Source organism: Trachypithecus francoisi, unplaced genomic scaffold, assembly GCF_009764315.1.
Source record: "Trachypithecus francoisi isolate TF-2019V2 unplaced genomic scaffold, Tfra_2.0 Lachesis_group20, whole genome shotgun sequence".
NCBI classification, from domain to species: domain Eukaryota; kingdom Metazoa; phylum Chordata; class Mammalia; order Primates; family Cercopithecidae; genus Trachypithecus; species Trachypithecus francoisi.
The window spans coordinates 5,678,322-5,691,812 of NW_022681466.1; the positions used below are offsets into that span (position 1 = coordinate 5,678,322).

At 49.8% G+C, this 13,491-nt stretch overlaps 1 protein-coding gene across 3 annotated transcripts in view; it reads left to right on the top strand.

The window, feature by feature from the left end:
* Positions 1–13,491, top strand: part of DNAI2 (dynein axonemal intermediate chain 2) — a 47,871-nt gene that overhangs the window by 32,175 nt on the left and 2,205 nt on the right. For all 3 annotated transcript variants that reach the window (XM_033182034.1, XM_033182033.1, XM_033182035.1), the window contains exons 9-12: positions 339–562; positions 9,726–9,861; positions 10,492–10,638; positions 12,498–12,725. In XM_033182034.1, coding sequence (XP_033037925.1) covers positions 339–562; positions 9,726–9,861; positions 10,492–10,638; positions 12,498–12,725 — 735 coding nt within the window. The remainder of the gene's footprint in view (positions 1–338; positions 563–9,725; positions 9,862–10,491; positions 10,639–12,497; positions 12,726–13,491) is intronic.

Consider the following 13,491-nt stretch of genomic DNA (forward strand, 5'->3'; position numbering starts at 1 on the left):
GATGGCCAAATGCTTCGAGGACACAGTGATGCTTGCAGAAGGGATTAGTGATGACCCTCCAGGACTGGAGGAGCCAGGGAGGACTTCATTCAGCACAGGGGAGCCAGGGAGGACTTCATTCAGCACAGGCTCCTTGAGCAACTTCCAGAAAGGTGGGGTCTGAGGAGCCCGGGAAGAGTGGGGACAGCTCTCCAGGAGGGGCGACAGCCCTTGCCGAGGCTTGATCTGAGGGCCTTTCTAGGGCCTACAGACCCCCCAAGCAGGCTCCTGTCCATGCCCGCTAATCCGAGTTGATGGTTCATGGAGCCTTCCCCCGCCCCGTGTCACTCCTTCCACAGCCCACCAAGTTCATGGTGGGGACTGAGCAGGGCATCATCGTCTCCTGCAACCGCAAGGCCAAGACGTCAGCTGAGAAGATTGTGTGCACCTTCCCGGGCCATCATGGCCCCATCTACGCCCTCCAGAGAAACCCCTTCTACCCGAAGAACTTCCTGACGGTTGGTGACTGGACAGCCCGCATCTGGTCTGAAGACAGCCGGGAATCGTCCATCATGTGGACCAAGTAAGAGGCAATGCTGGGGACAGGAGGGGATGCTGGGGACAGGAGGGGATGCTGGGGACGGGAGGGGATGCTGGGGACAGGAGGGGTTGGAGGGGGCCCAGCTGGGCCTGGGAGAGTCCTGAGCCTCCATATGTAAAATGGAGAAAAAAGCCTTCCACAAACACCTGAACTCGTGTTAGCAAGTGACTTGCTCCAGCCGCTCCACAAAGCGACAGGCTTCAAACCACCCAGCTGCTAAAAATAATGGCCATGGCTTAATTTTCTTTTTTTTTTTTTTTTTAGACACAGTCTTGCTTAATTCCCCAGACTGAATGCAGTGGCTTGATCTCGGCTCACTGCAACCTCCACCTCCCAGGTTCAAGTGACTCTCCTGCCTCAGCCTCCCGAGTAGCTGAGACTACAAACACCTGCCACCATGCCCAGCTAATTTTTGTATTTTTAGTCGAGATGGGGTTTCGCCACATTGGCCAGGCTGGTCTTGAACTCCTGACCTCAGGTGATCTGCCCACCTCGGCCTCCCAAAGTGTTGTGATTATAGGCGTAAGCCACTGCGCCTGGCTGGCTTAATTTTCATAATCCTCAAAATACCCCTAGGAGGAGGCAGCATTGCTCTTCTCCTCATCTCATTTTTCATGTCAGGGAAATGGGCTACAGAGAGGCCAAGCCGCTCGCTCCTGCTTTCCCAGCTAGTGAGGAGCTGAGCTGGGGTGTGAACCTGTTATGCCCAGACCCTTTGTTCCCCGAAAAAGACCACCAGAGTCCAGAGTCAAAGCCAAGCGGCAAGGATCTTTAATGCAAGTTCGAACTTGGTCCCTCCGTTCCACAACATACAGGAGGGCCCAGAACAATGCGTGCGCTTGCCTTTTATAGCCTAATGTAAACAGGACTTGTAAAGTTGCAGAGGAACGAGGGAATTCTCTAGGTTACAGCATTACAATTGGTTAACATTTTAAGTTTATACATTTAGCAGTTTTTTTATTGGTTCCCGTGCTCTCACAAACGGCTGTTTTCTTATCGGGGATTTTCCAGGTGGTGTCCTTCTAAAGTTGAGATATATGGTAGTCTTTGAATTGAAAGATATATGGTAGGGAGTCATATGGTGGGATGAGCCCAGGAAGTTGAGGGATATATGGAGGGGAGACATATGGTGGGATATGTTTATACTGGGCTCAGGAAGTTGAGAGATATATGGCAAGCACTAGTAATTAGAACAGAAAAAGAACAAGACAGGGACTTTCACATTGCTTGTCTATACAACATCTGAAATCTATAGATAACATTATCGGTTAGGTCCGGCATCAACTTTTAACTAGGCTCAAGGCGCCGCCCGGGCTGTCTGCCTGTAGGGTCAACTTCTAACTAGGCTCAAGGCGCCGCCCGGCTGCCTGCCTGTAGATTTCATTTGGTCTCTTTCATTCCTCCCTTTCTCAAGTACCTCTAGAGCCAATCTTGGGTCTTATAAGTCTGATTCTGTTTCAGCGTTTACAGGTTGTTATTGGGCTATGAGGACCATGTGCTGTATGGTGTCAAACCTTTCCCTGACAAACCGCAAAATTCTGTTAATAACACAAGGTCCTACGGTAAGCAGAAATAGTAGACTTAGCAGAGGTCCAAGGAAGGGGGCTAACAGGGGAAACATAGAGGAATTTTACCATTGTCATCATGACACTGAGATTACAAACTTTATAAAGTAATAGAATATTACAAAGTAAGTGGGGGCAGGATGAGAGCACAGGATGGTGTTAACATTAAAATCGCTAATGAAATTTTGGAAACGCATACTCAATTGATAACATTTTATCAGGAAATAGGGTTTGAGAGCAGACAAACTGACTGACCAAAATTTATTAGGTGGGAATTTCCTCATCCTAATAAGCCTGAGAGCACTACAGGAGGCCGGGGCTTATTTCATCCCTTCGGCTTCAACTGTAAAAGGCGGCACGCCTCCAAGGGGGTCGTTTATAGGCCTACCCTCAGAGCGCATTCTCTTTCTCAGGGATATTCCTTGCTGAGAAAAAGAATTCAGCGATATTTCTCCTATTTGCATTCAAAAAGAGAAGAAATATGGCTCTGTTCCGTCCGGCTCATCAGCGGCCAGTTCAAGGTTACCTCTCTTGTTCCCTGAACATCACTGTTATCCTGTTCTTTTTTTAAGATGCCCAGAATCTATATTGTTTAAACACACATGCTCTACAAACCATTTGTGCAGTTAACTCAATCATCACAGGGTCCTGAGGTGACATATATCCTTCTCAGCTTACAAAGAAGATGATGGGACTAAGAGATTAAAGTAAAGACATAGGAAATTACAAAAGTATTAAAGTAAAGGCAGACATAAGAAATTACAAAAGTATTAATTTCGGAGAAGTAATAAAATGTCCATGACATCTTCATATTTTATGTTTTTTGCCGTGGCTGTAGCCAGTCCCTCCATTCAAGGTTTCTGACTCCCTGCAACATTTTCTCTCCCTTTTTTTCTATATAAATATGCCATGGCGATGAAGGCTCGTTCGTTTTCTCGATTGTGGCATAGGATTCTTTGACTGGTCCAGCACACTAAAAACAAACCGATTAAACAGAGACACATAATTTCAAAATTTGCTGCAGTAGAGTTCTTAATAGACTTAATTTAAGTTGTGGGGTTTTAATCCATAAAGAATTTTTTTTTTTTTTTTTTTTTTTTTTTGAATTACAAATACAGGAGAATTCCAGGGTGAGAATGAAGGCTCAATGTGTCCCTTTTCTAATTGTTTCTTTGCTAATAAGTGTAAAGCCTCCAGTTTTTGCTTTGGTAGCGGCCACTGATTTACCCATACCGGTTTTCCTGTTTTCCAAGTTAATGGAATGGGTTTAGGAGGCTCTACAGTGGCCGCCCCTAAAAAGGATACCCCATTTCTTTTCTTTTTTGATTATCTGGCCCTAAACAATGTAAAATCATTGTACTTTTATACACTTCTGAAGCTGTGCCTACGCCGATAAGTCTTGTAACAGCCTTTTGTTTAGGCCAATTTTTTTTCCCAATCTTTTAGATCTAAAGTTTTCTGTTCCGGAAACCATGGACAAAACTGTTCTATTGTTTGAAAGAGCGTATTTAGATTTTTGCTAGACACTTTAACTCCCCCTCTTTTTAAGAGAATTTTTATAAAGCTGCGATGAGGCATATTTACTTTTAGTTTGCTCTATTGTTACCCTAGGTTCTTCCGAGCGCGCAAGCTTACCACAAGGCTGACTGTAGACGTACTCGGGAGTCTTTCGTCGACTTGTCTTTAATGACCACACTCCAGCATACCCTCACCTTAGAGAAAAGCTTCCAAGTTGGGCACCAGATGAAGGGGTGGCGTGCCCCTCCACATCTGTGGGTGTTTCTCGTTAGGTGGAACGAGAGACTTTAGAAAAGAAATAAGACCCAGAGACAGAGTATAGAGAAAGAAAAGCGGGGCCCATGGGACCAGCGCTCAGCTTACAGAGGACCCACGCCAGCCCTTCAGAGTTACTTTCCCTTGTAGTGGGTCCGGGTGCGCTAGCCACCTCCCGTCTGCCTGCTCCCTCCCGCGGCTCAACCTGGGTGGGGGGCTGAGGCCTGCGGCCGGGAGAGGTATGGAGGGGGTTCTGTGGACAGTGGGTCCCCGCTATCAGGTAAACAGGTCCTGCAAGGGAAAGTGAGTTGCTGGAATATCAACAACAAGTTATGTCAGTCGCAGGCGCGCTCCAGAAATCTGGGTCAGAACAAGTTATGTCAGTCGCAGGCGCGCTCCAGAAATCTGGGTCAGAACAAGTTATGTCAGTCGCAGGCGCGCTCCAGAAATCTGGGTCAAAATAAGTGCAAACAAGAACCAGATGAGAGCCGGGGGACGTCTCCCACCGGTCTCTGCTGGCTGTCCTATAGCGCGTCCGCCAGGACGTATGCCAGCTTCAGACCTCGCGAGTCACAGATTCAGGCGGACTTAGAGAGCCGCGAATTCAGACAGGCTAACAGCCTCAGGCGGACTTAAAGAGCCGCGAATTCAGACAGGCTAACAGCCTCAGGCGGACTTAAAGAGCCGCAGGTTCAGAACGGACACAGACAGACAAAGACGAAGACGGGCAAACACAGACGAGCCGGCTCACCTATTAGCAGATCGATCCTAGTAGATCCGTTGACCAGGGGTCTGGTGGGCTTGGGGAATCCCGGACGAGCCCCCAAATGTTATGCCCAGACCCTTTGTTCCCCGAAAAAGACCACCAGAGTCCAGAGTCAAAGCCAAGCGGCAAGGATCTTTAATGCAAGTTCGAACTTGGTCCCTCCGTTCCACAACATACAGGAGGGCCCAGAACAATGCGTGCGCTTGCCTTTTATAGCCTAATGTAAACAGGACTTGTAAAGTTGCAGAGGAACGAGGGAATTCTCTAGGTTACAGCATTACAATTGGTTAACATTTTAAGTTTATACATTTAGCAGTTTTTTTATTGGTTCCCGTGCTCTCACAAACGGCTGTTTTCTTATCGGGGATTTTCCAGGTGGTGTCCTTCTAAAGTTGAGATATATGGTAGTCTTTGAATTGAAAGATATATGGTAGGGAGTCATATGGTGGGATGAGCCCAGGAAGTTGAGGGATATATGGAGGGGAGACATATGGTGGGATATGTTTATACTGGGCTCAGGAAGTTGAGAGATATATGGCAAGCACTAGTAATTAGAACAGAAAAAGAACAAGACAGGGACTTTCACATTGCTTGTCTATACAACATCTGAAATCTATAGATAACATTATCGGTTAGGTCCGGCATCAACTTTTAACTAGGCTCAAGGCGCCGCCCGGGCTGTCTGCCTGTAGGGTCAACTTCTAACTAGGCTCAAGGCGCCGCCCGGGCTGCCTGCCTGTAGATTTCATTTGGTCTCTTTCAAACCCAGGAAGCTTGGCTGGGAAATGTGGGTGCCTTGGTACGATTCAGCAATGCGGCATAGCCTGTCTTGCTCAGTGCCCACTCCTCTGAGGGGAGCAACAGACAAGGAGCTTGACACAGCTGTGAGCACAACGGTTAGACCAGAGAAGCTTGGACTATCACATCTCCCTCCGTTTTTCTTAGGGCCCCTGTACCTTGCCTAAAAGTGCCCTTTCTCCTCCTCCTCTTCATCTCTTAAGTTAGGTAATAAGCCTGAATTCTAACCACCCCCTTGAGTCACTCACTCCGGGTGCTCCCGAGGGTATTGTGCATTGATGTATAAATAAATTCCTTTTTTCTCTTGCTAAAAAAAAAAAAAAACATCCTGGGGCTCCTTTCCTGCCCACAGAGCCACAGACTGCTGCAATGTCAGTGCCACCTTCAACCCTAATGAGCATCTTTGGTTCCAGTGCTTCCCACATCTGTTTGCAACAGAATCTCCTGGGAGGAGTTTTTGTTCGTTTGTTTGTTTTTGAGACGGAGTCTTGCTGTGTCCCCCAGGCTGGAATGCAATGGCACGATCTTGGCTCACTGCAACCTCCGCCTCCCGAGTACAAGCGATTTTCCTGCCTCATCTTCCTGTGTAGCTGGGACTACAGGCGCACGCCAGCACACCCAGCTAATTTTTGTATTTTTAGTAGAGACAGAGTTTCACCATGTTGGCCAGGCTGGTCTCGAACTCCTGACCTCAGGTGATCCACCTGCCTCGGCCTCCCAAAGTGCTGGGATTACAGGCATGAGTCACTATGCCTGGCTGAGGAGTGATTTTTTTTTAAATCCAGATTCCCAGCCCCAACCCTGGGGGTACTAACAGAATCTTACGATTAGCCTAGGAATGGGCTTGTTAAGGAGCTCCCCGGGGCTTGTGACTCAGCCAGTCCTTGCTTTGGGAGCAGAAACCTGGTTCAATGTCATTCTACAGGGGTAGGAACGCTGGCTGAGAAGGGCAGCGCATTGTTCCTGAAGAGGTGGCCTGCCCCTCCACACCTGTGGGCGTTTCTCGTTAGGTGGAACGAGAGACTTGAGAAAAGAAATGAGACACAGAGACAAAGTATAGAGAAAGAAAAAGTGGGCCCAGGGGACCAGCGCTCAGCATACAGAGGACCCGCTCTGGCACCGGTCTCTGAGTTCCCTCAGTATTTATTGATCATTATCTTTACCATCTTAGAAAAAGGGAAGTGGCAGGATGATAGGATCATCGTAGGGAGAAGGTCAGCAGTAAGATATATGAATAAACATCTCTGTGACATAAGTTTAAGGAAAAGTGCCATGCCTTGATATGCATATGCAAACATCTCCATAAACCTTTTTAGTGCATAAAGAGCAGCATTGCTAGCAAGTCCCACCTTTCGCCCTAAGGCGGTTTTCTCCCATCTCAGTAAATAGAACATACAATCGGGTTTTACACTGAGATGTTCCCTTGCCCAGGGATGGGCAGGAGACAGATGCTTTTCTCTATCTCAACTGCCAAGAGGCCTTCTTTCCTCTTATATTAATCCTCCTCAGCACAGACCCTTCACGGGTGTCAGACTGGGGGACGATTAGGTCTTTCCCTTCCCACGATATTTCAGACTATCACATGGGGAGAAACCTTGGACAATACCTAGCTTTCCTAGGCAGAGGTCCCTGCGAACTTTGGCAGTGTACGTGTCCCTGGGTACTTGAGATTAAGAGAATGGTGATGACTTTTCACAAGCACACTGCCTTCAGGCACTTGTTTAACAAAGCACACCCTGCACAGCCCAAAATCCCTTAAACCTTGAGTCACCACAGCACATGTCTCTTGCAAGGACAAGGTTGGGGGTAGGGTCACAGATTAACAGCATCTCAAATACAGAACAAAATGGAGTCTCTTATGTCTACTTCTTTCTGTATAGACACAGTAACAGTCTGATCTCTCTTTCTTTTCCCCACAGTTCCAGGCCTCATAGCAAGTAGGGGGTTCCCAGTAGACATGAAGCCCTTCACAGGCTTTAGGAGCCTTGCCAATGTCTTCAGGTCCTGCAGGCTTCCAGGGCTGTGTGAAAGGAACAGTGAGGGCAGGATGTCAAGCACAGCACCCTTAGGCCTTTCGCAGGGCTGGTTCCTAGAGGAACTTGATGGACTTGTGTCCTAGAACCTGGGTTATTAGACAAATTTGGCAAATAAGAATATTTGGCATTGGGCCGGGTGCGGTGGGCTCATGCCTGTAATCCCAGCACTTTGGGAGGCTAAAGCAGGAGGATCACTTGAGGTCAGGAGTTCAAGATGAGCCTGGCCAATATGGTGAAACCCCGTTTCTAATATAAATACAAAAATTTAGCCGGGCTTGGTGGTGCATGCCTGTAATCCCAGATACTTATTAGGAGGCTGAGGCAGGAGAATTGCTTGAACCTAGGAACTGGAGGTTGCAGTGAACTGAGATCATGCCACTGCACTGCAGCCTGGGGGACAGAGTGAGACTCAGTCTTTTAAAAAAAAAAAAAAAAGAGGGCTGGGAAGGATGGCTCACGCCTGTAATCCCAGCACTTTGGGAGGCCGAGGCGGGTGGATCACCTGAGGTCAAGAGTTCAAGACCAGCCGAGATCACGCCACTACACTCCAGCTTGGGTGACAGAGTGAGACTCCATCTCAAACAAACAAACAAAAAAAAAGAATAGTTGGCACTTAGTTAAATCTGAATTTTAAAAAAAAAATTTTTTTTTAGTATAAGTATGTCCCATGCAATATTTGGTATATACTAAACTAAAACTTATTCATTGCTTGTCCAAACATCTCCGTGTTTTTTTGTTTTTTTTTTTAAGTGAAGTCTCTTTGTTGCCCAGGCTGGAGAGCAGTGGCACGATCTTGGCTCACTGCAACCTTCACCTCCTAGGTTCAAGCAATTCTCCTGCCTCAGCCCCCTGAGTATCTGGGATTACAGGCCCCCACCACCACCCCTGGATAATTTTTGTATTTTCAGTAGAAGTGGGGTTCCACCATGTTGGCCAGGCCGATCTCGAACTCCTGACCTCAGGTGAGTCACCGTCCTCAGCCTCCCAAAGTCCTGGGATTACAGGCATGAGCCACTCAGCCCAGATCCTTTCTTTCGTCTTGATCATTTCTCCCACTGTGGCCTACCGGTCAACACACTCAGTTGCAAAGGTGACTGGGAAATATAGTCTCTGCCTTGCCCACCAGGGGCCCAGCTACAACTATACTGCAATGCAGGAAGGGAGAAGAGGTCTGGGTGAAAATCTGAAGACTCCACTGTGTGTGCACGTGTGTGTGTCTCTTTTTTAAAAAAATGTTCCATTTTTACTGAATAAATTCTTGAGAATCCACATGAAACAAAGTAGGAAATGGCACTCTCCTCATCTCAGTAGCAGCAGCTTTTCTGGGCATGTCCTTCCTGTGACTCCCATCCCTGAGTCCCAGGGCTGGGACCAGGTACAGCAACATGTGCCTGCAGCCTGGAGTTAGCAGCAGAGAAATGGCAGTGGCCAGCCCACGGGAAGAGCTGTGCTCAGAGCCCTTTATTTATTTTATTCGAGACGGGGTCGAACTCTGTTGCCCAGGCTGGAGTACAGTGGCACAAACATGGCTCACTGCAGCCGCGACTTCCCGGGCTCAAGCGATTCTCCCATTTCAGCCTCCTGAGGAGCTGGGACCACAGGTGCTCGCCACCACACCCGGCTAATTTTTTTATTTTTTGTAGAGACAGGGTCTTGCCATGTTGCCCAGGCTGGTCTCAAAATCCTGGCTCAAGCGATCTTCCTGCCTTGGCCTCCCAAAGTGCCGGGATTACAGGCATGAGCCACTGCACGTGACCAGCCCAGAACCCTTTAAAGAGCAGCCTGTCAGACACCTGAGGTCAGGAGTTCGAGACCAGTGTGGCCAACATGGTGAAACCCCATCTCTCGTAAAAATAAAAAAATTAGCTGGGTGTGGTGACGGGTACCTGTAATCCCAGTTACTCAGGAGGCTGAGGCAGGAGAATTGCTTGAACCCAGGAGGCGGAGGTTGCAGTGAGCCGAGATCACACCACTGCACTCCAGCCTGAGCAACAGAGCAAGACTCTGTCTCAAAAAAAAAAAAAAAAAAAAAAGGCAACCTGTGAGCTGTGAGTGAGTGAGGTCAGCACAGCTAGAAGTCAGACACAAGGAAGAACTTCCTGCCTAGCAAGACTCTGATACCCTGGAGCCCAGAAGGGACCAAATGAGCCGAGCTGTGGCTCAGAAGACTCTGTCCCTCCAACCATGATGTGGGCTACCTCCCACAGGTACCACATGGCTTACCTCACTGATGCCGCCTGGAGCCCCATGAGGCCAGCCGTTTTCTTTACCACCAAGATGGACGGAACCCTGGACATCTGGGACTTTGTGTTCAAGCAGTGCGATCCCGCCCTCAGCCTGAAGGTCACGCGCATATCCCTCCCCGTGCATCCAGGTCCTCAGGGAGCCAGGCCCTGGCGTGGGTGTGAGTGTGGGGTACTGTGAGCACGTGTGCAGTGTGTGGCCAGGTGCGTTTGGGCCTCTGTGGGGGAGCCGTGTGCAGGCTGACTGCAGAGATTGCTTTGGAGTGCGTGCTCCGACAAAGGTTAAGGGGCCTGGGGGACTTGGCACCCTGGTGGCACAACAAAACCACCTGGGGGAAATTTAAAAAGAAACAAAAGCAGGTACCTGGCGTCTCCTGCCCACAGGCTGATTCCTTCAGAGCCCCTGGAGGTTGGCTGCTGGACGTTCCCCTTCATGTCAGGGTGGCCAGAGCTGAGCCCTGTTGGCTGGGGCCATGGAAGGGTGGGGGTGTTGGGGAACCACAGGGTGACTGCAAGGCAGATGTGAAGGGGTGGGGCGGGAGATGAGGCAGGGAAGCCAAGGACCTTGACAGCCAGTCTCCGAGTTTGAACTTCATCCTGTGGAGCAGAGGCGTCCCTAAGGGTGTTTGAACAGAGCCAAGTGGCTGAGCCTCCCCAGGGGCCAATTAATCAGACACATGTAACTTTGCTTCTCTCTCCTCTACCTGGGTCTGCCCGGCCCCTTCAACAGGTATGTGACGAGGCCCTCTTCTGCCTCCGGGTGCAGGACAATGGGTGTCTCATCGCCTGCGGCTCCCAGCTGGGGACAACCACCCTGCTGGAGGTCTCACCTGGGCTCTCTACCCTCCAGAGGAATGAGAAGAACGTAGCCTCTTCGGTAAGCACCGCATGCCTGGGGAGAACCCCTCCAGCACGTCCCGACCTGGCCCCACCGCAAAGCAGGCTAGTCAGAAAAATAGATGGCCCCTCCCTCCCACCCCCTAGGACATGGGTGCACATTTCTGGGGAGGCAGTGCGGTGTGCTGACATGGGCCCCATAAGTAGGTGTAGGCGTGTCCATTTGCCCTTGCTCAACTGCTGGGCAGCTAAGTGAGCTTCAGTAAGTCACTTCACTCTCCAGGATTCAGTTTTTTACCTATAAATCAAAGAGGTTTGACTTGGTCAGTTTGTCTAGTTTCAAATAACCCCCCTTTTTTTTTTTTTTTGGTAGAACCTTTCAAATGAAGGCTTAGTATTTTATTGTATTATATTGTATTTAAATTTAATTTAATTACTTTTGAGACGAAGTCATGCTCTGTTGCCCAGGCTGTAGTGCAATGGTGAGATCTCAGCTCACTGCAATCTCTGCTTCTCAGGTTCAAGTGATTCCTCTGCCTCTGCCTTCTGAGTAGCTGGGATCACAGGTGCACACCACCATGCCCAGCTAATTTTTGTATTTTTAGTAGAGACAGGGTCTCACCATGTTGGCCAGGCTGTTCTTGAACTCCTGGCCTTAAGATGATCTGACCACCTTGGCCTCCAAAATTGCTGGGATTACAGACATGAGCCACCGTGGCTGACCTAATTATTTTATTGTATTGTATTTTTATTGTATCTATTTATTTTATTTTATTTTGAGACAGAGTCTTGCTTTGTTGCCCAGGCTGGAGTGCAGTGGCACAATCATGGCCCACTCAAGCCTCCACCCCCCAGGCTGAATTGGTCCTCTCACCTCAGCCTACCTAGTAGCTGAGACCACAGCCATGTACCACCATGCCTGGCTCATTTTTTAATTTTTGTAGAAACAGGGTCTCCCTATGTTGCCCAGGCTGTTCTCAAACTCCAGGGCTCAAGCAACCTTCCCACCTTAGCCTCCCAAACTGCTGGGATTACAGGTGTGAGCCACTGCGCCTGGCCTGAAGGCTTAGTGGAATGCCCATAGAGAAGCCAGATGGAAGGGGGCTTGAAGAGGGGGACTGAGATCCATTCCTACATCCCTTCCCCAGTAAGCAGCCCTGTAGGCAACTCCCCAGAACCATGGGGAACACTGTGGAGTTGACAACCCCTAGTGCTAGGGCCAGGTACAGTGGCTCACGCCTGTAATCCCGGCACTTTGGGAGGCCGAGGTGGGGGGGGCGGGTATCACCTGAGATCAGGAGTTCGAGACCAGCCTGACCAACATGGAGAAACCCCGTCTCTACTGAAAATACAAAATTAGCCGGGTGTGGTGACGCATGCCTATAATCCCAGCTACTCGGGACGCTGATGCAGGAGAATTGCTTGAACCCAGGAGGCGGAGGTTGCAGTGAGCCGAGATCGCGCCATTGCACTCCAGCATGGGCAATAAGAGTGAAACTCCCTCCCAAAAGCAAAACAAAACAAAACAAAAAAGGAAAACCCCTGTGCTGAGGCTGGGAGAGCCTCCTGGCTCTGCCTGAGACTGGGATCTCACTATTGAGCTGGTCCTTGTTGGGCCAAGGCTGCCAAATGTCATAGCCCCAAAGGGCGCTCTTCCGTCTGTGGTCCTGCAACTCCACGCTCCTTGGCATTGAGTAACTCAGCGTCCCTGCTGCAGCCTTCCAACCCCAATATTCAGCCCTCCTTCCTTGACACCAGCCCTGGGTACAGACCTCTACAGTACAGGGACTATACGGAGAGCGAGGAGAGTTCAGCAGAAGCCCCACCTGGCCCCTGTACTGGAGTCGCTTGCTGTCCCGCCCTCTCCCCACCTGGCTCTCTCTGTCCCTATGTACGCAGATGTTTGAGCGTGAGACCCGGCGAGAGAAGATCCTGGAGGCCAGGCACCGGGAGATGCGGCTGAAGGAGAAGGGCAAGGCGGAGGGCAGGGACGAGGAGCAGACGGACGAGGATCTGGCCATAGACCTGGAGGCGCTGGTCAGCAAGGCTGAGGAGGAGTTCTTTGACATCATCTTCGCAGAGCTGAAGAAGAAGGAGGCAGACGCCATAAAGCTGACGCCAATGCCTGTAAGGGCCTGGACAGGGGTTGGGTGGGTTGGGGACTGGGCAGGAGACATGGCACTTGGGTTCTGCTTCTGCTTGCTGACTTCCTGGGTGACCTCGAGCAAGTAGCCTTACCTGCTGGACCTTAATTTATTCACCTGGCGAATGTGAAGAATCATTCCCTTCCTTCCAAAGAATCTTAAGTCTCCAGGCCGGGCGCGGTGGCTCAAGCCTGTAATCCCAGCACTTTGGGAGGCCGAGACGGGCGGATCACGAGGTCAGGAGATCGAGACCATCCTGGCGAACACGGTGAAACCCCGTCTCTACTAAAAAATACAAAAAAACTAGCCGGGCGAGGTGGCGGGCGCCTGTAGTCCCAGCTACTCCAGAGGCTGAGGCAGGAGAATAGCGTGAACCCGGGAGGCGGAGCTTGCAGTGAGCTGAGATCCAGCCACTGCCCTCCAGCCTGGGTGACAGAGCAAGACTCCGTCTCAAAAAAAAAAAAAAAAAAAAGAATCTTAAGTCTCCAAACAGACTTCAGGTTCCTAACAGGCAGGAACCATACTCCATGCCTCCTGGTATCCTCCCTCCTCCCAGAGAGGGCACATCTTGAACATGCGTGTTGAGTGACTGAAGGAGGAACATGTGTGTTGAGTGACTGAACAAGGGTCCTAGAGGTAAGTGAGCTGTCAGAGAGGAATGGACCTTGAGACCCCTGGAGGGAAGGGCTGTGACATTAGCGGTGTGCACGTCATGCTGGCTTACCCAGATTTGGTGTCAGGAGTGTGAC